Source organism: Melozone crissalis, unplaced genomic scaffold (genome assembly GCF_028551555.1).
Source record: "Melozone crissalis strain CALT ecotype California unplaced genomic scaffold, PUWL_Pcris_2 ptg000027l_1, whole genome shotgun sequence".
In the NCBI taxonomy this organism is placed as follows: Eukaryota; Metazoa; Chordata; class Aves; order Passeriformes; family Passerellidae; genus Melozone; species Melozone crissalis.
The window spans coordinates 73,605,819-73,631,929 of NW_026535805.1; the positions used below are offsets into that span (position 1 = coordinate 73,605,819).

Genomic DNA, 26,111 nt, shown 5'->3' on the forward strand with positions numbered 1-26,111 from the left:
TCAAGTTAATACATGAAGTCTTGACTTCGTTTAAATATTAATAGTGCTGGCAACTTTTGGAGTGTTGAGGAGCCATTAAAGGAGTTTTGGTTCATCTTTGAAGCTTTACTCTTTGTGTGGACCTTTGAACATTGTGACTTAAGTAAGCCATATCAGTAAAGTAGAAAAATGTGTTTAGCTTGTAGTAATAAAATGTGATTTTTCCCTTAAATTCTGGTCAATATTTTCAAAACAGTAATTACTTGAGTACTTAAGTATTCTCTCAGTTTTGTTTTCTATCTTACCTTTACACAATACCAAATTTCTTAAGGACAAATTTATGTTTAAAATTTTCTGATTAGTTCTGAACTCATTTTATGTGGTCATTGATCTAAAAAAGTGTGTGAACAACTCCTTTCCTGGTCCAGAATAGCTTAAATCAGTCATCACATGTGAAATCAGAGAACAACCAAGCAGTCACAACTTGCTTTTGTAATACTGATGTGACTGGTCAGAAAACCATGTGTGTTAAGGGAGATGCAAAATGTGCAATAACTGAGTGGGAGGAGCTCCAGTTTCAGGCCAACCATCGTGAGTCTAGGAGAAGTGTGCTTAAAGGCAACTGTGTAAAGCCTGTGAAGCCCTTCTGAACTACTATTAAATTTTGTTTTCTTCTGAAAGTAAATGATTTGCTGTAGCTTGCTGATGCCAGCTGCTGCAGATTAAATGTGTATTTATTAACTTGGGTTGCAGTTTCACTTGCAGAGCTGATTGGAAAAGCTTTTTAATACGGGATAGTAAACTTGTGGCCCAAAAGTGCCTGGTGCTTTTATCTTTAGAGAGTATCTGATACTCCTACAATCATGCAAGGTATGGAAGCTACAATCCTTACCTTGTTTTTACTATTTTGTATCAAATCTGCTTAGGGAAGGGCAAAAAGAAGGAAGAATGCTGGAAATGTTGCCTATTTTTATTGATGTTTAATTTCTGCTGAGTAGTACTGAGGTGGAAAATTAAATGGCACCAGAAATGCTACTCAAACAGAACCCACCCATCTGCTCCAAGGAAGTAACAGTGCTCTCCATCTTGCTAGGATGTGTAGGACCCTGGGCATTGTTCTTCTCTGTGTTTATGTATTGGAATAGATTCAAAAACATTTATAGTCTTGGATACTCTCCCTTGTGGATTACAGTACTTTCTGGCCTTTGTGATACAAGCTGGGTTTCCTTCCAGGTGGTCCAAATGTTGCTGCCAAACTCTCCTTCCTCTGATGCGCTGTGTTCACACTTCCTCTGGAGAAAATATCTTTATTGGCTTTCCTATACCAAAAATTGTTTTTGTTCTTTCGTGGTTCTACACAGCTTTATTGCTGCCTCTACTTCATCTCTGCTTTAGTTATGCAGCTCTGCTACCTTTTATTTTTTCATGTTTTGCTTAGGAAAATTTGGAGTTTTTTCTCCATTAATGTGGGATACCTTCCCCCGCTACATCTGCAATGCAACTTTTCTTTATTTCTTTCAGATAGCCATTTAACACCTACCTTTTGTAAGTCCTTTCAGTCATCCCACAGAGTGCTGAGCATATCAATTAAATGTTTGGAGTTCCATGTTGTTTAAGCATTTTTTTTAGTCATGGTCAGTGTATTGCAAGTTTATAAAGACAGAAAACATTTTTGTGAACGTGTTTGGCCTTCTGCATAAAATGAGGCATTTGGTTAGAATCAATTTGGTTTGATATTTAAATATTTAACTGCAGACATCAGAAATGGTCATTACAGTGCTGTTTATACTGTAAAAAAATATAATGGTGCGATTGCTCTGTCCATACTTGATAATCCCTTATCTGTTCAGACTTTATTTATGTTAACCTTTTTTGGCTGTGATAGTTGCTCAGCAGTAGCATTTGTCCATTAGCTATGGCTTTTTAATTTATTTTTTTTAATCCAGAGTAGCATCCTTCACTTTTGAATTTACATTTGTGAGGAGAGACTGGGAGCTGGGGCTCCCAGTGAAGCAGCAGCTCATAAGAGTGTACAAATATTGGAAGGCAGGGTTTAAAGTAAATTGAGCTAAGCTGTTTATAAGTGGTGCCTAATGACAGGACAGGAGAAAATAAGACACAAATGTAAGAGAAATTTCAGCATTGAAAAAAACATTTTACTGTCAGGGTGACTGAGCCTTGGCACAGGTTGCCCAAAGAAGTTGTGGAGTGTCTGTCCCTGCAGAGAGTCCAAAAGCTGTCTGGTTGTGGTCTGCCCAGCCTGCTTTCGCTGACCCTGCTTGAGTGGGAGGGTGGTGAGATGATCTCCAGAGGTGCCTGCCAGCCTCAGCCATTCTGTGATTCTGTAATATGCCACTGTAACAGTCACGGTTCCTCAAATCAAGCTATATACTGTCTAAATAATGCTTTGAAAATAGTAAGCTCCCTTATTCTTAAGGTTCTACATTCTCCATTTCTTCAGTCTAGCCTCGAATATGCTTCTTTTCTCTCAAGTGCAATTTGTGTTGCAGGTACATAAGACATTTTAATGCCTGAAAAACACCATTAAGAACTTGGAAAGGAAGAGGTGTGTTTCATAAATGATCAAACAGTACAAATATTTGGAGTGTATTTCATCTATCAGAAATACTTTAAGTATTCCTATTGAATACAACCTCCTCTTGACATTTCTGAAAGCTCATTACTTCTTTGCCTTTTCACAATCAAGATGAAGGCTGTCAGTGATGGAATTGAGATTTCCATCTGTTCATTATGCCTTAAGTAGCAGAGGGGAAGAGCAGATGTGCTGCCCCAGGCTTTCTACTAATTTGGCTATCCGGCTGCCTCTTTTATTTTGGGAAAAATACCTATAATCTCATACAGATATAATCAGATATGTAAGGAAGTGCAGTCATCTTGGTTCAGCCTCCTAAGACTACTTAGCAATCTTTAGATTCTGGCTAAAGATACAATACCTTTTCCAAAAAGGCATTGCATTTGCCATAAATCACTCAGGCCTGATTCACTGAGACATCAAAACAGGCACTTAAGTTGAAGCAAAGGTGTAGTCCTCTTGACCCAAACTGGAATTCTCATATGTTGAAGTAAATACCTTAATAAATCAAGCTTTGTTAAAGTAGTGTCTTTTAATACTATTAGATTCAGTTAAATAAATTCAATCAAAAATTATTAGGAAACTTTCTGGTGGAAGATTATCAGCCAAAGATCTCTTTTTTTTTTTTTTTTTTTTTTTCCTATAATCCAGACCCTTCTTCACTTTGGAAAGTGGGAAAAGTTGCTGTCTGGGCAGTGAATATATGAAGGTTCATTCTCAAGAGAATTCATCTCATATAAGCAAAATGCCACACACAATCAATGCAAATCTCATTTGTCCAGCCAAATTGAAACCTTTGCATTTTCCAAGAGCAGCTCTCCTTTTCATACAGAAATCTGAGAATGTGTCCAGAGAAACATCTCTTGCCTGGATTTAGGAATCCAGGCTTCTTGGAACAGATGATTCCACTAATCACAGTAATTATGAATTGTAATATATGTAACACAATATCTTTCATACTGAAAGATCTGTAGAAGAATTCCCTGTGACAGCTCTGTACAATTGTTGAGCACTGTTCAAGTGCTGCTGTACTTACCTCTTTTTGATGACTTTTGCAAAATTAAGAACATTAAAAATCTAATTTGTAGGGTGTGCAGATGCATACCAACACCAGGGCAAACCTCAGAACTTAGGATATTTTTCTTGGCAAAGTAAAATTGCTAACAATCTTAATCAGACAGTAATAATCAGTAACTTTTAAAGATTGCAGTCATGAAGCAACCAGGAAACACCAATTTGAAACTAGGTTCAAATTATTTTAAGTTGTGTGGGATGACTTATCAAACACTGTAATGCATTTTACATGCTCTTTTTTGATAACAACAGTTCTTTTTTGGTTTAGCATAAAGCCATTTAATTCAAAATTTAAAAGTAAGCTTGAAGGGTTTAGCAAAGACCACTCTATCTTTTGGAGGGCAAGAAGTGATGCACACCTTTAGCTACAGCTAAAGATTCATGAGGAATAAAACTGCTTACTGTTTCCAGCTGAGATGGATTTCTTTCTTGATTCTCTGTTTTTCTGATTTAGTCTGCTCAGACACTTGACCAATCCATCTGTTCAGTACCATTCCTTCCCTCAGCCAAAATTTAACAGTGCCAAGTCTCTAAAGAAGAATTGAAGAAGTTGAAAAGAAACAAAAATCTCAGGTCATCTGTTTCAAATCTGCACTCATCTCTTTTAAGTGAATGTAAAACTGAAGGTAATTTGAGATCGCTCCTTGGTCTAAGTCACAGTTAAATCAGCTAAGTGGTAACACTGGAAAAAGCAGTAGAATAGCTAGGAGACAAGTGGAATTACATTTTCAGGCTCCTGGAGTTTTACTTTTGACTTAGGTGGGGTCAGGATCAGGTAAAAAGTGGACCAGAACAAATTCATGAGAAACTATCACAGTAATTCAATTTGCTGTTTACTTCAAATTCACATGGAACCATTTTTTCCCCTAAGGAGGAAAACTACCAAAATTTACAATATAGTTTTCTGCCTCTTCCAATTTAACCTGAGTGTTAGGCAAGCCCTCTGACCTCTGCATTGGTGGAAGTTTGTGTGGTGTATTTTTTCATGGCAGTGATCTGGTCTTCTGGGGTTTGGGCATGTCAAGAACTGAGTCTAAGAGTTTGGCTGATGTCTGACTTTGTGAACTTTCAAAAGTACAATTTATTTGTATAATGTGCATTATGCTGTATCTCAATATTTTGTCATCCATCCACCTTCCTGCTGAGAGGGCTGTTTCACAGCAGAGAGGAGGCAACCTGGCACAATCCTCCATAGGAAATTGATTTTACAGCACTCAGTGAAAGTTCTTATGGAAGAGAGAATGTTGGATTTGTGTTAGGAGTATTCAAAAAAGTTGATTTTATTAATCAGTCTCATACCTACATATTCAAAACATCAGCATGTTTGTGTTTATATGGTCTGACCAGGCGTGCTCGTGTGTGACAAAATCACCCTGGTTATCACGTCCTCAATGCTTTCTCTGGGCTTCTGGTGGTAAGTGGTGATAGATTTGATTTTATACAGGTCTTCTATGCCTTTAAGATCCAGCAGCTGTGCTGGCATGCTCATTTCGCCTCAGGGTATTTCTTACTTCAGCTTCCATAAATTTTTTGTGTCTGTATGTCCTCATGTTGAATTTCTTCAGATTGCAATGACTTCCTGCTGTGCCTGTAGGATAAAGAGTGCCACAGGTGATGTGCTGTGGTAGGGATTGTTGCTGTTTTCAAGGTGCAGGGTCCTGGTCCCAGAGGTGTCTTTGCTCTGGCCTTACCAGAGCTCAGGCTTGCTCATCTTGATGTAAATGAAACATTTTAAATTTTCCTTCAGTTGGCTTTGTTCTTTGTTGTCTTTGTGTGTCGCTGTTGTCAGCTCTGTTTTGCTGCTGCTTCCAGTAGTGCACATATTTCCATTCATACTTCATTCACATCATCCTCCTTAATTCTGTTACAAAAGTCTCTACACGTGAACTGGAAATGTCTAAGTTATGATCAAGCCCAGTTCTTGACAACATTGTTGTGTGGTGTACTTCAGAAAAATATAAAAAAATAAAACCAAATACTTTTGCAACAAGAATAAATAAAATTTTACAATGTGGTAACTTACTTCTTTTGCAGCCTTTGTATATTACAATCCTAAGACATTGGGGAGTTAATTCCATCAGGTATTGAACTAGAAGAAATCTAGTTCAGGTTCACTGCTGAGCATCCATATTAATCCTTCAACAGCAATTTGAAAATGCACAAAAACTTAGAGTGGGTGTGTTTAGAACTGTTGTCAACTTACTGTCTCAGTAGAATGGACTTTGAAAGGCTTCCATTTAAAGAGCAAGCAGTCCCTGCTACAGTGTGATGCAACCACACAAATGGCTGATGACAAATTAGATTAAAAACAGCAACTGTCCTTTTCTTGTAGCAAGTGTTTCTGTTAGCTTATGATCTGTTACCTTTTGTCTTAAGAGAAGCCCTTTATGTACACAGAGCATGACTGTGGGCAGAGAATCTGGTTTTGCTCCTCTGCTTATGAGCAACAATGTCTAGGACCACCACCCTCAAGACCTTCCTAAATGAGCACTGTTCTGTTCCTAAGCCTCTTTATTCCCAGGGCTGTGAAGTCCACACCTGGATGCTGTTGGCTGGGGGGAAAAAAGGGAGAAAATTATGAGTCATCTCCAGCCCATTCTCTCTCTCTCAGTACTCCTGGGATTGAAAGGCCATGGAAATGAGTACCACATATGTTCAGGACAGGGAAGGAGCAAGCAGAGGAGTGTTAGAAGCACTGGTACAGTGCCAGAGCACTGTGGTTGTGCCAGGGAACACTAATACGGAAACCTTTAGTAGAATTTTATTTCCTTGAGGAAGTGTGACTGAAGAAAGGGTCTGCTGCGGGTACTAGGGTGGGTGCTAAATGCTGCCATCTCCCACATCTCCATGCCTACTTTGGATATGGACTGAGCTCATTCAGGAAAGGATTGGTTTGGAAATGGCAAATGGCTATGAAAAACAGTCCTATGAAAGTACGTGCTTTCTGTAGCTAAAATTAAACCAGTGGTTGCCTACAGGGGGATAAAAAAGGAATTTTAAGCAGAGTCCTTCATGTGGAAAGCGGAGATGCTGACAGTTTCTATTAAGTTCTTTAGAAAATCTCTTCCTGTGAAGAATGTCCTGTCTGACTTGCTGGTCCAATTCAGGACAGAGAAAGTTATTTGTAATTTAATGATACCTCTTCTGAGAAGGTATTTGCATTGTAGAACTGGCTGGAGCTCAGTGCACCTTGGACAGATTTTTGTCCTGTGCAGCTGTAGCACATCAGGCTGTTGGAGAGGCAGCATGAGTAGTACCATCTGCTGCAGAGGGGTTGGGGTGTTTGCTGGAGGGTATCTCATCTGGGCCACCTTTTCCACAGAATATACATGTAGCATTATTGTGCAAAACTCTAACCCCCTCGTTCAGTTGCATTGAATTTAAGCAGCGGGTTGCAGCTGTAGCGGAAGAGGAGCTGGGATGGATGTATGACCTCACTGCAGCAGCTTCATTGCCTTGTGAAATGAATTAAAGATAGCTGGGAGGAGAGGAGGAGGAGAAGGCATCCTGGTCCAAAGAGTTGTTTGGAGGGAGGCATCCAGGCAAACCCTGGCACAAAGAGGAGTTTGTAGCAGTGTTCTTTATCCTTCAAATCTGTTTTGAGCAGTGGGATATATGGTAATGAGCAAGCTTACAGCATTTGGAGCAGGGAGGAAGGAGATAATTTCCACATTGTTCTGGTGGACTATAAATGGTTCTGGCTGGCACGGCAGCTGCATGACGCACAAGGCAAGGAACGCAGCGCCAACGTTGCTATCATTTTGGTTTGCTCCTTCTTAGGAATGGGGGCCAGCAACCAATTCTGATGGTTTCTAAGGCTTTTTCAGTTCCAGGCATGTATGAAAAAAAAAAAAATAGTCAAATGGGAGTTTGTAAGCTCTCAAACCCTAAAAAGCAACCACTTGTTCCTTTAGGAAGGTTTCCAAAACAATGGCTGGCAGTAAGAACAAATGATCCAAATATACATCCAGAAAATCTTCTTAGCTGTAGAAGTAAGCATGGATTTTACTGATCATATGGTTTGAATTCAAAATTATGCCCAAACTTTTATAGCTCCCACTGTCACCAAAAGCCAGATTCTTGAGGGTTTTCCCTGTTGAGGTCTTAAGAGCATTGAGTTGCCAAAATACTTGTACTGTATATTTGGGATGGTTATAGAGCTATGGACATTTTTCTCCAGGTTGTTGCATAAAGACATACTCCGTAGAATTATTTGGAACATTAACATTGTTGTCATAGACAACTGAATATAAATTTACTTACAAATGGGGGAAACTTAGCTAAGACTGTCACAAAAAATATGTTGTAAATTGAGAAAAGAATTGGAGACGCTTTTTGGCAACCACATGCTATTCAGTGGGATGGTTAATTTTAATCCATTCTCCAGCATTTGCCTCCCATACTTGATGACAAATATGATGTTGCATGCTTGCCACCTCTCGTCTGCATTTTCTCTTCATAACAAAACAAAGGAAATATGGCTTTGAACTTCTATCCAGTTGGATCCTGATTCAGACTGCCTGTGTGACTTAGAGCAGGAATCTAAAATCCAAGTACACAGAAAGGCGTGGGTGACAAATCAGGATTTACAAGGGGAAACAGTGGTCTGGATTATCACTTTCTAGAGACAATTTATATTTGTTTAATCAGCTACTGCAGTGACACATCCTTAACAGCCAGAAGAGAAGAATTCACAGCTACAAAACACTTGGTTGCAAAAGTCCATCGGTCCCTGGGTGGGACTCAAGCCAAGCTATTGCTATCAGAGAAGTGTTTTCCAGAGCACAAAAATATTAAGGAATTCATTAGTGCATTTGTTACAGTTGCACACTGAGGAGGAATGTCTACAAGCTGTTTTTTTTTTAGTTTTGACAGTGTAGAACTAGATCTCATAAGTTCTTCTGGTTAAGACAGTTGTTGCCCACTGGATAGGTTGTTTCTTCCATTTTTTTGTACTACTTTTCAGTAAGAATATTCATGTTGGTTACATGTTCCTCTCTATCCCCGGTTATCCCCTGTGAAGCCCTGGGTCAAAAGCAGTGGTAGCAGGAGAACTGATGACTCTGGTTTGAGCAAGCCATTAGGCATGATGTATTTTATGTGACTCATATCACAGAGTCAGTTAAGTTGGAAAAGACCTCTGAGATCAAGTCCAACTTATGACCAAAAACAACCAAGTCAGTCAGACCATAGCACTGAGTGCCACATCCAGTCTCTCCCTAAACACCTCCAGGGATGGTGATTCCACCGCCTCCCTGGGCAGCCGGTTCCAATGTCTAATCACCCTATCTGTGAAGAAATCCTCCTAATGTCCCATGGAGCAGCTTGTCGTTGTTTGCCTGGGAGAAGAGGCTGACCCCAGCCTGGCTACAACTTTCTTGTGGCTAGTTGTAGAGAGTGATAAGGTCACCCATAACTCTCCTTTTTCCAGGCTAAAGAACCCCAGCTCCCTCAATTGCTCCTCACAAGAGTTGTGTTCCAGTCTCTTCACCAATTTCATTGCTGTTCTCTGGACTCGCTCCAGCACCTCAATGCCTTCCTGACTTGAGGGGCTCAGAACTGGATGCAGCACCGGAGGTGCAGCCCCACCAGTGCCAAGCACAGGGAAACAGTCACTGCCCTGGTCCTGCTGCCCACAATATTGCTGATACAGGCCAGAATGTCATCAGCTTTCCTGGCCACCTGAGCACGTGCTGGCTCATGTTTGGTCACTGTCAACCAACGTCCCCATGTTTTTTTCTGCTAAGCAGATTTCCAGCTGCTTTTCCCCCAGCCTGTAGCCCTGTTGTGACCTAAGTGTAGGATGCGGCACTTGGTCTTGTTGAACCTCATACTCCTGTGCTGGCTTGTGCATCCAGCCTATCCAGATCCCTCTGCAGAGCCTTTCTGTAGATCAACACTCCCACCCCCATTTGTGCAGCCTTGTCACAGAATGAAATGTCTGCTTGCTTCAGGAACTTTGCTGCTGGTGACATATTCAAAATAAAATGTTTTTCGGTTATGTTGGAGATCTGAATGCCTTCAGATTTCAAAGAGGAAGATAAAATTGTTGTTGTAAGGTGTATGATTATGAAGTTTAGCTACTTAAGTAAGCAGTACACTCTATTCTTTCACACTATCATATTAAATAGGTAGTTCACTATTTTTGAAATAAAAGTTACCTCTTAGAGAGTTTTCTGTCATTATCATTTTTTCTAATTTTGTCTCCTAATCTTCTTGATGTGCCTGAAGTTGCTGTCTTTTAACATGCTCTCTTTTAGTAGTCAACCACAGTCACTGAATGATGGTTTTAAATGTGTTGCTTTTGTTTGTAGCACATCTATTACTGGTGTCTGGACCTGCCTGATCAGGCACTCTGTATCATCAGAGTAAGCTCAGTAAGCAGTGTAGTCAGTCTGTGCTATATCTAGTATTGATGGAAGATGTCGAGATGGTCAAATTTTAGGATAGCTACAGCCTTTGTTTTCTCTTTTCATAATGTTTGAAAGATTGTATGACTCACAGAACTGTAGCGGCCCACAGTTGCTGGAATTTGTGTGGTTTGAAAGGCACAGCAGGGTTTGATGGCTGCCCATGGACAAGCACCAAAGTGCTTGGTTCCCTTCTCTTTTCGCAGTCATTTGTGTTCCCTACCCACCTGTAAAGAGGTGCAGATCCAAGCCCAAAATGTGCAATGACAGCAGGGTATGAGGTGCAAACAGAGAGGACTTGTTCTGCTTCCACGAGGGTTGATTCAAGCAGTTACTCTTTATGGTGCACAAGCCACTGAAACTAAAACTGTTCATCAGAGTGTGAGAAGGGTGTAAGGTTATTGTAGAGTGGTACAGGAGAGAAAATATTGGGTTAGGTTTTGTCTCAGCTTTCTGCTTTAAATGATTGTAATGGGAAGATGTGGAGGTCACAGAGGAATTGATGGCTCTTTTGGTATGGTCGCTGCCTCCAGAACTGTGAGGCACCTTTGTAGCCAATTCATTATTGCTAAGGGATTTTCTGGAATGCCTGATATTAACTATTTTGTATTACCTCATCGGTGTGCCTCATCTATTAGTGCTTTTGAGGACAAGAATACTCCAAGCAGAGAAATAGTGGATAATTTTCTTGTCTCTTTTTTGAGAATATAGACCTCAAAATTCACAAGTCTTATGAGGTACTGCTGGTTGTGTGCAGCACTGAAGTCTCAGGTTTTTACCTGGATGCCAGGTGTTACACATGCAGTGCAGAAGAATGCTGCTTAGAAATTTTTCTGCTATGATGCCATAATCTCAGAGGCCCAGAGTTAGACTGCCTGCATTTTTTCCATTTTAATTGAACAGACACAATATCTGGCTCAGAGAATTCATATGGATAGTGTGTCTAGTATAGGATGATTATTTTCTACAGGGATGCTCTTTTAATATAACTCACAGGGAGTTTTGGTCTTTGTTGCAAGGGTAATGGATAAGAAAACAGAGAAAAATAAAATGCAGATGAGAAATGGAATGCTATATATGGTAAAATAAAAAAACAGACTAGCCTAATGACATCCAAGAAACACATATAACCAAGCTCCAGGATTCCAGAGTGATAATCTCATTAGTTTCATATTATTATGCAACTGTCAACTACTGGACCCTTATGGAGTCACAGAAATTTATGGCAGAAACTGAAGCAGGTTAGAAATTTAAATTAATTAGAAATTAGCTCTAGTTTTTTATTTGAACTCAGTTGTGATTTACAGTACTGGACTTGCCAAATTTTATTTTAAACAGTGACCTGTCATTATGCTGCTGAAGAAGTCCAGGTTTTTCCATCAAACCTGAAGATGTATTTATTTTAGTAAGGATTACTATTCCTGCCAGTGGAATCCCCATAGATTTGGCTAATTGTAATATGGCTGTAAATATGTGTTTTCCATGGAAATGAGTTTAGTCACTGGAATTTTTGGGTTCTTTTAAAGTACTGATAGCTTTGATTAATGTGGTTGCCAAACACATGCATGGTTTGGAGAAAAACTCAGTTAATGTATTTACACTGAAATGCTCACTATATGTATGTATTGCTTTTCTGGATGAAGCATGAATTGACAGCTTGACTGTCTCTCATGCATTTGTGCTGTTAGCAAATAAGGAAAGCCTCCTCTAGCTCAATCAGGATTGAGACTGTGCTGCAGAGATCTTGCCCTCTTGCAAATGTCTGTGATCTTGAATCCAGTCTTTATGTAGGTTTTGTAGACATATTTTCATTGCTTTGTGGGAGTTTTTTTGCTTTTGTTGTAAGAAAGTAATTGAAAATTCCATATGTGACTGGTATGCAAAGAATCCAGAGACAGTACTACTAACCGTGCATATAAGGACTGGGCAATATTTACAAGAACATGTAGTGAAACCCTAGAAAAAGTTAAAGATAGAATCTAAAATGTTAGGCTTTGTGCTTTCCCAGATCAACTGCACCTGCGTAAGCAGTATGATAAATTATATAATTGTTAGATGTGATGATTGTTTAGTAATTAAATGTAATTATTATATAACCATAAGAAGAATAATGAGAAACTATGTTGGAAATTCAGAGAGGGGCTAAATTTATGTATACAATACAACAATATAAGTTTAATAATTGACATGAAAGTTATGTAACGATAGAGTATAAAACATGATCATTTCAGATGTATGGTTGGAATCAGATTTGGGTTGAATATACCCCGATTCCCAGAGCTCTTAATAAAAAGCACCACATATAATCCCCCCTGATTATGTGTTTTTGAACGCTAACAACAGGACAGGGAGGAACAGCCTCAGGCTGAAAATAGGATTAGGTTAGATACTGGGAAGAAATTCTTTACTCTGAGGGTGGTGAGGCACTGGAACACGTTGCCTAGAGAAGCTGTGGATGCCCTGTCCCTGGAAGTGTTCAAGGCAATGTTGGATGAAGGTCTGAGAAACCTGGTCTAGTGAAAGATGGCCCTGCCCATGGCAGGGAATTGGAACAAGATGATTGTGAAGGTCCCTCCCAGTCCAAACCATTCCATGATCTGCAGTGGTAATATTAATTTAACTTCTTACTAACTTTCATTTTAGGACTAGGCTTACTAGCACAGCAAGGCAATTGTTGACTTGTTCGGTATTGGCATACAAATTTAGTTCCAGGAGTCTTGAGTTTCCATATTTAAAAAAAAAATAAAAATACAACCACAGAATTATAGCATGGTTTGTGTTGGGAGGGACCTTTTTTTGTTCTCTAGATAATTGCCCAGTGGACACTTCTGTTGAGATGTCTGCAGAGGGTGAATGCCTTTTCCACTGATCTTCTATTCATAACTTAAAACTGAGTAAATACTATTAGTAGTATGATTATGCCTTCTAAATAATCTGTATGAATGTAAAGATACCAAATACAAGAGAAACATGTTGAGTGTTGTATGATTCACATTATACTTGCATTTAAAATCTGACCACAAATGTTACTAGCATTTTAATGTATAATTTTGAAACTTTTTTAACATAATGCATAATTTCTTGTTTTTCTAGATATGGCATGAACTGCCTCATTCAGTTTGAGGATTTTGCTAATGCCAATGCATTCCGCCTCCTGAATAAGTACCGTAACAAGTATTGCACTTTCAATGATGACATTCAAGGTAACAAACTTTTTCTCTTCTCTTCACTATTCTTCCCACAAGCCACAAAAATAAATCTTAATTTCCAGAGGGGGAAAAAGTTATCAACTTTATTGTAATATTTATAGATGTATAGGTCACATTTTGCCTTGGGTTTCCTCAGCATGAATTTTTGGTGAGCTGCATTTGCTCTTAACCTTTCATCTCTCATTTACACCTCATACTTTATTTAGATGTTTGCTCTTCAGGTTTAGGTTTTTTTTAATAGTTTAATATGTAAATGGCTTTCCCCATATAAATTACGGACTTCTTTGAGCAAATGTCAAAGCTCAGACCTGGACTGTACTTCCTTGGCTTTTTGTCACTTCAGTGACAACTGCTCCACTGTTCTTCCATGCAACTGGATTGATAAATGTCAAACTGTTTTTCACTTCTTAAGCTGACAACTCAGTTAAATATTAATGTAATTTTCCTCACAGTCTCACTCAGTATTAGATGGAAATGATCCTCTTGACTCTCTTTTTCCCATCTGAATAATTTATGGAATGAGCTAGAAAAAGGCAGATATCTAGGGTGGGAAATGTCCACAAGGGGAATTCCCCAGTGCTCAATCTAAAAGCTGTCCCTCCCTCCCAAGAAGACAGACAAGTAGGGCTGAAGTGATGTATGCTACTACTCAGGTTGCCTTATATCTGGTCAGAGAAGAGCACTGAAAAATAACTTTCTCTAGGGCAGTGGCTTCCATCCTTGAGAGCAGTCTGAAGTCAGATGAGCTGCTGGAGAGAGGTATCCAGAGAGGGCCCTGGGTATCCAGCTACCTCTTATCCCTGATGTTCCCTTGGGTATATGAAGGTCTCAGCAGTGACACATCAGAAATGGAAGTTAACCTGTATATATTTTTCATGGCTTTCAGTTACACTTTAAGCCAACTGTTAAGAGCTGGAGTTTTCCAGAAGTCCTTATTGAGTCATGCTTGGGACCTAGGTCATATTTTAGTGACTCAGTCCATGGCAGTGGATTCAAATAGTCCTTGTCTTTCTGGTGTTAGGGATTTGACTATCCACATGAACCTTGTTCCTGTTATAAGCCTGGTTGAGTTCTACTTACGCATCTGAAAGAGATTATGGAGAACAACCTCCCAGATGGGAAATAAACTAATTACAAAATGTCCTTTCCTTTTGTAAGAAGCGTGGTGCTTCCTACCCTGAAGGGTCTGAGTGTAGCCATGGCTACAGCACTTCATTATAGCAGGCCAAACAGCATCTGGAAGTTTCCGTCGTCGTTTAGAGGCCTGGTTCCCACAGGGAATTTCTTGCAGTATGAAGGTCCTTAATCCAAATCAGAAAGAGACTCAAGTAGAATGTGGTTTCAGAGAAATGGGAGTTTTTCAGCAAAAGTGTACCAACTACAGGTAAACTTACTTGACGAGGCCTTTTGTGTATTTGCAGTTTCAAACCACTTCATTCTCTCTCCTGCACCTTGGAAGGAGGTGTCTTGACATTCAGTAGTGTTGGAAGGCATCCCTTTGGCTTTTGTCTCAGCTGCTGTAGCAGCTATCAGCCTTCCTTAGAAGTACAGCCTTTTAATTTATTTGTTCTCTGAAATCTAATTTGTGCTTATGGGGCCTTTGATATTTTTACAAAAAATGCTTGTGACTTTTTGGGTGATCTCCATCCTTAATATCTGTGTAGATTCCAAGGGGTGAAAGTGGATGCATTTATTTCTGGTCTCTGTCATTTGTCATCATATCCCCATAGTTACCTTCAGTAACTTTTTTTTTCATAGCATGTCATCTTCTCCTGTGGTGTGGAAGTAGAATAACAGCCCATTGATCTTTCATCACTCTTCCTCTTCCAGCTTTATAAACCCTAAGGATCTTTCACCTAGCAACTATAATGAGAATGGATGGTGCTAACTGCTTTATCAATCCTTTGAGATTTTCAGATTATAAATAGCATGACTTTTTCCAGGCTACTTGAAAGAGTGGCTTTCTCTGTATGCAAGTTGTGTTTTTTGCAGCAGTAAAGCTGACAAGTTGTGCCAAGGCAATAAAAGCAAAGAAATATAACACTGCTTCTAATTTGCCATTATCTTCTGAAGATAATGCTTACATAGTATTTTAAACATAGTTTCTCCTAGTACCAATATTTTTCAAGAGAAAGCTACTTTAAGATCAAAAGAAGTGTTTAATATCTTCCATATAAATGTTTAATATCTTTCATAGAAAGACTTGAGGATTTCTTTCTTTATATAAGATATCCCAAGAAAGGATCCCTATATATCTTTTATATATCTTAGTGATGCAATGAGGACCTTTCAGTATCTCAAGTCTAAAAAATACCCTAATATATGATCCTGATTTTTGACAGTCACTAAAATAGATAAAGAAAACGTGGCAAGCTGCATATACCCATCTGCAAGTACTGACTTGGACAAATGCAGCTGCCCTCTCTTAGCTCACAGCTATTTACAGGGGTCAGCCTGCCCCTAACTGACAATGCAGAACATTTGGAAAAAGTCTACCAAAACACTGGGCACAGAAAACCACTAAAGATTGACCATTAAGGATCACCTATAGACATAATTAAGAATTTCTGGAAACAGTCTCAATCCCTGCTACAGTACGGTCACATCCTTTACTCTGGAGAAGGCTTTGTCACTTTTTCTACATTACCTCTCTGTACACAAGCAATTGAGAAAAAGGTTAACAGGATTCTGACCAAATGGTATAAATCTGTATTGGAATAATAAAGTTCTTTGTACTTTAGCATTTTAGAAAGCATCTTTGGTTTTGGATAGGTGGTGAATTTCTTCCCTCTGAAATTACAATAATTTCTCCATATCTGTATTTTCAAAATATCTTCTTACAAACACAATAGCAATGTTTCCTTAGGGAGAAAATATTCACTTTTTCCCTTGGATTCCAATCTGTTTTTTTTCTAACCACAAATCAGCTTGGTGCTTTTTTTTCCTCTCTCTCTGAAATACTGAGACAGATTATTGGAAATGAAAATCAGAGAAAGCCTTTGGTTTAAAACAAATACTTTTATCTGCTTTTAGCTATTAGAGAACCTTTTCCAAAACTGAGGGGGGGTTGATCATAATTTCCCATATGAGAGAAATATGAATTAATTTTGTAATGGCAAACTTCACAACATTTAGAATTAGGTCAGATTGCTAGCTTTGCTCATCTCCAATATACTTAGGGAAGGACGTGTCATGAGGAAAGGGTGGAATTTTCTAAAAGATCTGATATGTGATGGTTTTTTTCTTTCCAACCCCTTCCTGGGAATGGACCCATGGGACCTGTGTTGCCAAACAAAGCTGTTTGTCGGGGTGAGAGATGTTCTCTGTGTGATCGCCCTTGAAGGAAGCAGGCTTGGGATTCACAGTTTACAAATTTCCTTAAAGAAACGAACCAGTTCCCTTCCCTGCTGCAGGGAGGTTGAACAAGTCTCTTAATACCTGCTAAAACCAAAGTCCTAGGTACAAGGCAGTGCTGAAATCCTGCTTGTGGGTGGGATTGGCTTGGGCCACACCTTCCTGCCCTTCACAAACCCAGGGTGTCACAATGCTCCCTTTCCACACCCATCTTGACTTTGGTGGGTCTGTTGGAAGAGTTTTTGCTACTTGGGCACAGTCAGTGGCTTAAGGCATGTTTGCATGTCTTCAGAGATGTGCATTTTTTCTTTTGGTGCTTATCATGTGGTCACTGCTTGCAGTAACTGCTGACATGGATACGTTTCAAATAGTGGCATAAATTTCTCTAGCCTTTCTGCCTCTATCTAGGTCAATTTTTTCAATTATTAAATTCTTTTCATCTTTTCCCCCCTCTATACTTAAAAATTGTCTCAATTGACAATGACAAACTTCTGTAGTATAACACAATCTACATAAAATAATGTTTATCTGTTCTGTAATACTGAAGTTACAGTTCTTGTAGCTTCACTGTACCCACAATTGCAGTGCTTTCCCCCACAATGGACACAGGGCCTGTATTTTATGCCAATAAAAATATTACACAGAGAGGTTGCACTGGATTGGAATTAACTTCAGTATCCATCATGACCTTAGATGTCATTAGTTTTGAACAGCTGTGTTGTTTGATTGCATCAACATTTTATGAAAAGAAAGAGACGTAAAGTAAAAAATGTAGACCACACATAACTTAATATAATTATTTCATTTTGTATTTTGATTTTATTTAAAATGTATGTTAAGTGTTCAGCAGACTGCCATTTGAATAACCAGGAAAATTATACCTGGAAGTTATGTTGTGACCAATTCTATGTTCAATCAGTGCCATTCTCAGAAATGAGAATTTCTGTGTTACAAACATTGTCCTTTTCAAGATTCAATTCTTTTGACATTAATGTAAAAATTTATACATTTGGTACCTGGAAATTTCAATTCTTGAAAGCAAATTGTAGAGAATATTTTGGATTTGTTGTTACAGTTGTGATGGGCATGGGGCTTCCAGTTCTTTCTCTGACCAGGATTTTGAAAAATGCACAGTAGAATGACATATAATAGCTCAGATATTTATACCATATATCTCAAATTCTGATAAGATATGCAAACTGTAGAAAACTTCTATCATAGACACGTGCTTTACTTTCAGAGACATTGGCTTTCAAGTGAAACATGCTGAGATTTTTAAAATGAAATGAAAAAAATAAAATAGTTCAAAAAAATCCTATTAAGACATATGCTGTAGGGTTATATGAAGTGTATTTTTCTTTCGGTATATTAAGGATATCACCTCTTTGTTACTCAGTGATAAATTTAGATTGAAATCGGTGTGTTTTCAAGTAAATACCCTACTGTAGCTTTTGTGTAATTCTACATGTGTATGCACAAGCTCATTTATGTACAAGTATTCCTCTGTTTCTCTTTTTGCTCATTATGGGTTTAAAAAATAAATCCATTCTCCCCCTGTTCTGGGGCAGCCAGCTCCAGGTGGCTCCAGGTGCTTGCTTGAGCAGGGAGTTGCGCTAAATGCCCTCCCAGCCCCAGCCATCCTGTGCTGCTGGGACTCTGTATCCTTTTCCAAATATGCCAAATGGTTGGTGTTTTAGACAGGCTGCATTTCTCCTTGCCTACAGCCTTTCCCCTCTTTTTGCTGCCTGCTGCAGAGCAGGGCAGTGTGAGCATGCAGCTTTGAGAAGCCCATTCATGGCAAGAAGGAGGAGCTCCCATCTCTTAGAATAGGGGCCTTTTCAAATACCCACAGCTGTAGCATTTGCCTCACTAGCAACTGAGATCTCACCTTTTCCATAGGATCTTTACTCCCCTTTTTTCCTGTATGTGTAGGAGATGGGAATGGATTTTTTTCCCTGGCACACTGTGAAGTGCTATTTGGATAGCTGGCAATGTTAACATGTGATTTCTATTATTCTGTGTATTGAGAAATATGAATTTTACTTTTACCTCTTCCTAATCTTTTAGTCCAGAATGAATACCTCAGGTTTTTGGATGTGCTATAGAAAGTTCTTCCCTCTTATTGTTTGCTAGCTTTTTAAAATGAGATAGGTAAAATTACATAAAGGAACTATTACAAGTTTTACTTTTTGGAACTTTAAATAATGGACAAAGGCTTCAGTGCAATAAGCCCTTTCTCACTAATTTAAATTAAATTACATCCAATATAAATTAAGTTCTTATTCCTCACATTTTGGGGCTTTTTCCCCCATTTCTTTTGTTCAATTGTATCTGCTGAAAAGGTAGTGTGTGCTCCCGGGCATTTACAGTGTGTCAGCCTCAAAAGGCTGTGGATTTCTTTTAACATATTCATGCTCAGTTGTGCAGTTTACTGTACAAGGCCTAGAGAATCTTGCACAGAAAATGAAGACTTGGTATAGAATAGTTTACCTTGATATTTCACATCTATTGTGTTTATACAAGACATGACTTACTTTCCTAAAAAACTATAATGAAATATTTGCTGTTGCAGCAGTTGACGCTGCTTTAGGAAAATATCCTTTGTTAAATTTGCTTTGATTAATCTTCTAGAAATCTGTGGAGAATAGAATGGGTTTTCAAAATCATATCCTTGAACAATGTCTATCTTACCCTGCACACAAGGGATTTAAGCCGTGCTCTGGCCAAGCTGATTCTCCACTTCCTATAGCGATGACAGTCAGAAAAGTGACAAATATCTGTTTGTACCTCGTGATGTCCACAAAAAGTGGTTTGCATCTGCCTTGGCAGATGGATGTGAATTGCATTTTGATTAATTTCAAAAACTGGAGCCAGTATTCATTTGAACTGTAAGGTCATGGCGTTAGTCAGAGCAGTTCCGGTTAAACAGATCTGCTATTCAGGCTGCTGGTGCCCCCCTTCAGTGGGAGGGAATAAGGGAAGCTGCTGACGAGGAGTGATGACAGCCACTGCCAGCAGCAGTGATAGTGGGTTCAGTAATCTAATAAACTGGCTTATTATTCCTTTCAGAGCCAAAAGGCTGAATAAAATTGGTGTAGAATACTTCTAAACACCCTTTTTAGAGCAATTCTGTGCAAATCGTGGTTTGAGAGAAAAGTCGTATTTAAGCCTTTATCTATTGCTATTATAAACTTTGTTCTGAATCACCCTCATGATGAACATACAGGTAACAGTAGCTCACATCCTATGCAAATATTAAATGCAAAATGTATTGACATTCAGTGCAGGATTTTATTTATGTTTCATATATCTTCTATTTCTCCTTAAAGCAGAAGATCATGTAGTGACAAATTTTGTAAAAATATCCCAACTGGTAATACTTAATGACAGTCCATTTTTCTGGCTAACAAGCTTAGCAACAGTACATCAGCCATGAAGATAAGTGGTATCCCAGCATTCCCATGTGTTATAAATCTCTGGTGTTTCATTTTGACTCTGTCACCACAAAGCAGCTTGAAGAGCAGCTTTCATGGCTCTCTGAGAACTCCTCTGATGGGGGCAGGGTGCTGTGATGACCACAACCTCAAGGAAAACAGGGATCTTATAGTTCTCCAGCTCAGCTTTCCTTTTCAGGAGACCAGATTGATGGTCCTAGGAACAGGCTGTGTTATGTAGACTCCCTCCTCCTCCCCTGCAAGCACAGCTGTGTAAAATAAAATAGGAGAAAGAATTTGGCATCCAGTGAGACCATGGGATTTTTTTCTTGCTGTTATGAGGATTGTTTGATAGAATACCAAGGGAAACTGAGAGCACACTCTGACTTCTCTTTTTTTGCCATTTTTGGTCTTTGCCAGCTTGGCATTTGCCTGAGGAAGACTTAATTTCATCTGGGAAAGGAACAACCTAGTTCTGGGAGAATGTGAGGTGGAAGTGTCTCACTGTCTGATGGTTATTGTTCCCAAAGCCATGCTTCAGAGGAACCATTTTAAAGATTTTTTATTTAGAAGTCAGGGACAGAACAAGTCATAAAAATGACTAAAGAAGTAAAAAATGCCAGATTTGTATGGTCTACTCATTAAGTGGGCTGAGAACATGGTGTCCTGTATTTCTGATGATTGAAGTGAAAAGTCATAATCAAAAGCACATAACAAACATAATTCTGAAGACACGTGTTTTTTAACTGTTTTAGTGGATTTACTGCAAAAAGTGACTTTCTAACTTTAAAATGTGTTCTTAAATTTTATTAGGCATTACCTTTTATTTTTGAGTAAGTAACCATTCTTGAAACTTAGATGATCCTACCTACAAATCACAGATTCAAACCCAGCTTTCAACACCCAAATGATGTCATTGAAAGAAAGTACAATACAAAGAAGCCAGTACCAGGCTTCTTACTACTTCTGTTCTTTTAGGTCCTGTAGTTTTAGCTACATACATATATTTGACAATCAATGGTCTGTGTGCCTGAAGTATGAATACCTGTTTTGAGCATCTCACAGAGTTTAATGTGGGGATTACTGCTGTCTCAGCTTTAAAATTCACCTTGTTTATGAGAAAATAGACTTGTGAATAGCAAATTTAGAGGAGCTGCTTATTGAGAGCCACTGTCCAATATGCAGAATCTGGGCCAAGTGCTTTTGTCGGGCTGGTCATATCCACTTCACACTTTTTATGAAGGAAAAACCAGTAGCAATATGAATTCTCCCCTCAACTGTGTGGCTTGTAGGCAATTGCAGATAGGGCAGTGGTGATCGGGAACAGACTTGTAGGAGCCAGCAGATCTCTTCCTTGCAAGTTCTTGCAGGCTTCTCAAAATAATTCATGGCCTCATCTTTGATTTCCTTGAGTCAGTCAGTGACAGCTGCTGCCCAGAAAGAGAAGAATTCACTTCTTATTCCTGGAACTGGACTTTCCAGGGCCTGTGTTCATCTGCCTGCTGTCCAGCTCTCTCTGAATCAGATAGGCATTATAAATCTTCAAAGACTGTTGAAACCCATGTTTTGACTTTCAGTACCTAATTGTTAGCATCTGGACAGCTTTTTCAGTCCTAGAGAAATCAGCGCTGTCTGCAATAGGTTCTTCAGAATCTCCTCTAAATCCAGAACTTTGCTGGAGGTATTATCTACCTCACTACTATATTCCTGTCCACTATATTCCTGTCCATGGGATCCAAGTTCCTTGCAGGAATAGAGTCAGATTTTTTTTTTTTTTTGTGGGCTCACCTTATGCTTTAGTGATGATAATAATTTGTGAAAAATACAAGCTTGTTGCATGAAGTCACAAACACATGAAAGAAGATCTTCCCCTTCCAGTAGGCTTTGTTGGGGAGAAGGGATCACCTTCAGTCTTTCGCTCAGAAGAGCCAGATGTGAGCTCTTGGTGACCAAATACCACTTCCTTGAGCACGACAGAGGCTGAGAGCTGGACTCAGCAGTGCTGACAATTCACCTGCAGGGCAGTGTATCAATTTGGGTGCAGTGATTCAAGTTAAGTAAATTTAACTTTCTGAAAGAATGGGAGAATTGGAATTGTTCCAGATAAGCAAAGCTGATTGGAACACCGTCAGTCTTCAAATGTAATAAATTACATTTTGCAAAGTAACAGGCTTTCCAGTAGTAAATAAGTGGCTGAAAAGAAATAGAAGAAGAAAAGAAATGTTTAGATTTGAAATTTTCAACCTAGAGTACAGTTAAGCACTGGAAAAGCTTCTTTCAAATAAGAGTTTTTGAAAGAAGACCTTAAGGACAAGTTAGACAAAGATATGTCAGCAATCACAGAGGTTAAATTTACTCTGCCACTGTGAACAAGTTTGAGTTAGATGCCTGCTGGAATTCTTTTTTTGCTCTACTTTTTATTAATAGCTGTTTCTCACAATGAGGACCTAAATTTCTCCATTCAAAGACAGACAGGTATCTTTTTTCCTGGGGTTCTGATTTGGAGAAAAAAGACCTCCCTAGGCTAAATCATAAAACTAAATTTTAGCCTTTTTTCCTGTGTGGCATTATTCAAAGATTTGAAAGGTGCCTTCAAATGTTTTAGAAGATGCTAAACTGAAACTCCTGTCACAGTGAGCTCAAGTCTTAAAAAAGCTGGCCTTATTCTTTCAGCTGGTTTAGCGTCTCTGTAAATGTTCAGTTTGATATACTACTTTGACAACCTCTCCATGAGAAATGAAGTTTTATTTTAACCTTATATTTTACTGTACTTGAAGTATATCTATTTGAAGAATGAAACGAGTAACCTAATTTTCAGTATCTGGATTTCTTAAAAATATTTCTCTCTGGACTCTTGCACCCTTTGTTCAAAAAAAGGTCATAACTAGAATATCTTACAAGAGTTTGAATGGCTTAGCCATTATACCCATCCATAGAATCAGTCTATTTTATTTAATGTTACTCTGGTGATATTCTCACTTACATTTAACTTTTGTAAGAGTGGAGTAAAACAAACTCTTAACTCCAGTCAACTGTTTGTTACTACCCTCAGTATTTGTATCTTTTAGCCAAAAGATGCTGTGACATTACTTAAAATGTAAAGTTTTGTAATTCTTTTAAGAATAACCAGATATATTCTTTTTTTCTTTTCTTTTTTTATTTCAGGAACTGCATCTGTTGCTGTTGCAGGTCTTCTTGCAGCTCTGCGTATCACCAAGAACAAATTGTCAGATCACACAGTGTTGTTCCAGGGAGCTGGAGAGGTAGGTGTTTTTATACATTGGGGAAATTGTTCTGTGATGAGTTTTATTAATATTTACTGAGTTACATGTGTCCTATAAACAAGACAATTAAATGAGTAGAATAATTCCTAACACCTGCTAAAAGTTGTTTTTTAGTTCAAATGTAAACTCACAGAAAAAGCTCTGATCATCTGGTGAAGCCTCGTCTTTTTCGTAAGACATTTTTTGGAGATCTGCTCTCTTTTTGGAACTTCAAGTTTTAGCTCTTCCACTGTAAATTATTGAACTGCTCTTGATATAACCAAGCAAAACATTTTTTGACAGATGAGGAAATACAGCGGAGAAAGTAAATTTAACATATTTACCCAAGTCAGCATTATTTAGTAAGAAGTGCCCCTTTGATTTTTTTTGCACTGAATAGAGTTTTTCAGTATTCTGCATATTAAGGTCATCCATTTCTGAGGATCTTTATGCAGACTATTTTTTATACTAATTTTTGAGTATTAATTTCTAAGCTGCTGACACACAAGTGCAGGCTGTACTTATCTACAGTATGGCTTGTCATCTTTTGTATGAAGCCTACAACCCCATGCTGGCTTCTTTAATTTCATTAAATATTTGGTGCTATGTCTGCAGTTTTCAAAGTGGCTTGTATCCATATCTGTCATGTCATCACCTTACTGCATCAAGACTATCCATCTTTCTAGAGTTCCTTCCCCTGGTTTTCTTCCATGTTCAACAAGCAGATGAATTAATGGTCTGATGTTTATTTTTTTGTCAATAGTTTTTGTGTGGCTGATGCTGCCAAGATTTAATGGTAGCTATCACCCTTGCTGCAGGAGCTGTTTCTTAATAAAACTAACTATTTCTTAGCAAAAAAAAAGGAAAATCTCACTTGGTTCTCAGTGAAAATCAGTGATAAAGAACAAGAAACAGAAACCAAAAAAAACATGTATGAGTCTGTAATCAGAAATATTGGCCAGTTTGTTGGCTTGTTTTGATGCCTGGTTTGCAATCTGTACCTGTATGGCATTTAATCTGTTGGATGAAATATTATAAAATCCAGTAAGAATGAAAAAAACTTTGGCAAAAGATTGATACGTGAGTTTTTCTTTCCCCTGCTTTGACTGGGAGCACAGCCAAGTCTAGAGTTACAAAACACATGAATTGTAGGTAAAAGGAGACTTACCTTTCTGATGGACATCTTAGAAAAAGATAAGAGCAAAAGCTCTTGTGTTTTACTTTCTGGCATGCAGACTGTTATTTCCTTTAGTTTAAATTACAAAAATTTCAAAGAAGAAAAAATATTTCTTTTATTCTGAGATGAATATCATAGACTGATAGAATGGTTTGGATTGGAAGGGACCTTAAAGATCATCTAGTTTGACCCCTACTGTCATGGGCAGGGAACCTTCCACTAGACCAGATTGTTGTCCAACCTGGCACACTTTCAGGGCTGGAACTATCATTATGTGGAACAAATGTTAGTTCTAGCATTTTCTAGTTTCCAGCCTCAACGTTTATTGTGCTCTCCACACTCTAAGAGCCATCTGAAGATTCATCTATGCTACGATTTATCTATATGATTTGAGATTTATCTATGCTCTTCTTCTGTGTTATGGTTTCTAATTACCAAATGGTGGCTACAGTTCATTAGGTTTATTTTATGAAAAAATAATGATTCCATATTATTGTTTATTAAAATTAGAAAACTTATCTAAAATAGTAGGTAAATGAAACATGTGAGCTGGGGATTTCTTTCATTTCTTGTTTTGGACTTTACTTTTCTTTTTTTTCCTTCAGGCTGCATTGGGGATAGCAAACCTCATTCTTATGGCTATGGAAAAAGAAGGGCTATCCAAAGATGCAGCTATCAAAAGAATTTGGTTGGTTGACTCGAAGGGATTAGTTGTAAAGGTAATACAATTTTGTCATTACTTTAAATATCACGGTACTTACTTGCATTCTGTAGATAAAGACAAGGACATATTCTTTGTGAAAGCAACTGCAAAAATATCTATCTTGGGATAGCGAGTTGTTTTTCTTTTCTAAAGTTTATTAAATTAATGACAGACTGGCCAGTGGGATGATTATGCTTGGAGTTCCTGTTCTGTTTCTATTAGGGATGTGCCCATAATGAAGAAAATTTTTCAGCAGTTCATTAAAAAATGCGTAAGAAATAAATGTCCAACTTCAGGGTTTAATATTTCCCATCTAAATGCGACTACTATTTGTTAGCACAGTCTTGGGCAAAGATGTATAGGCACATTGCTAGGATAGCAGGCAAGTCATCCTTCTGCACGAACTGAGATGCATTGCAACAAAAAGCTTCTCTGCCCAGTGATACAGCTCATGTTGCAGATGTTGTGGTCTGCAGTGCTATCAACACTGGTCGGAATTTGAAGCTGCTGAGAGACTTCATCAGTCACCCTTACCTCATTCCTTCCATGTGCCAAAATAAAGAAACATATGAATTCCATGTGCCAGAGTAAAGAAACTGGTGTGTTTTAAAAGGTGGTTATGTATTTAATAGTTTGTGAACTACTTAAAGGAAATAGATGAGAGGCCAGTTGCCTTTGCTTTTTCACCTTGCTGGTTGGTTTGAAGTATTTGTGGTCATCCTTGTTGGTACCACACTTCACAGTGTTCTTTGGCTGTCTGACATTAAAGGTCTTTCGTGGTTCACACAGCTGTGCATCAGGAGGATGCATTCTGCAGGCAGTGTCTGCTGGCTTATTGAACAGCGTCACAGCACCTTTCACTCGTACTGTTAAAGGGAAAATAGTACAATCATAGACATCGAGATGGGCAAATAA

General features: G+C 38.5%; 1 protein-coding gene across 2 annotated transcripts in view; it reads left to right on the forward strand.

Annotated features, from left to right (window-relative positions):
* ME1 (malic enzyme 1) overlaps nucleotides 1-26,111 on the forward strand; it is a 155,954-nt gene that overhangs the window by 105,563 nt on the left and 24,280 nt on the right. For both annotated transcript variants that reach the window (XM_054280249.1, XM_054280250.1), the window contains exons 7-9: nucleotides 13,150-13,259; nucleotides 23,219-23,316; nucleotides 25,099-25,212. In XM_054280249.1, the coding sequence (XP_054136224.1) occupies nucleotides 13,150-13,259; nucleotides 23,219-23,316; nucleotides 25,099-25,212 (322 nt within the window). The remainder of the gene's footprint in view (nucleotides 1-13,149; nucleotides 13,260-23,218; nucleotides 23,317-25,098; nucleotides 25,213-26,111) is intronic.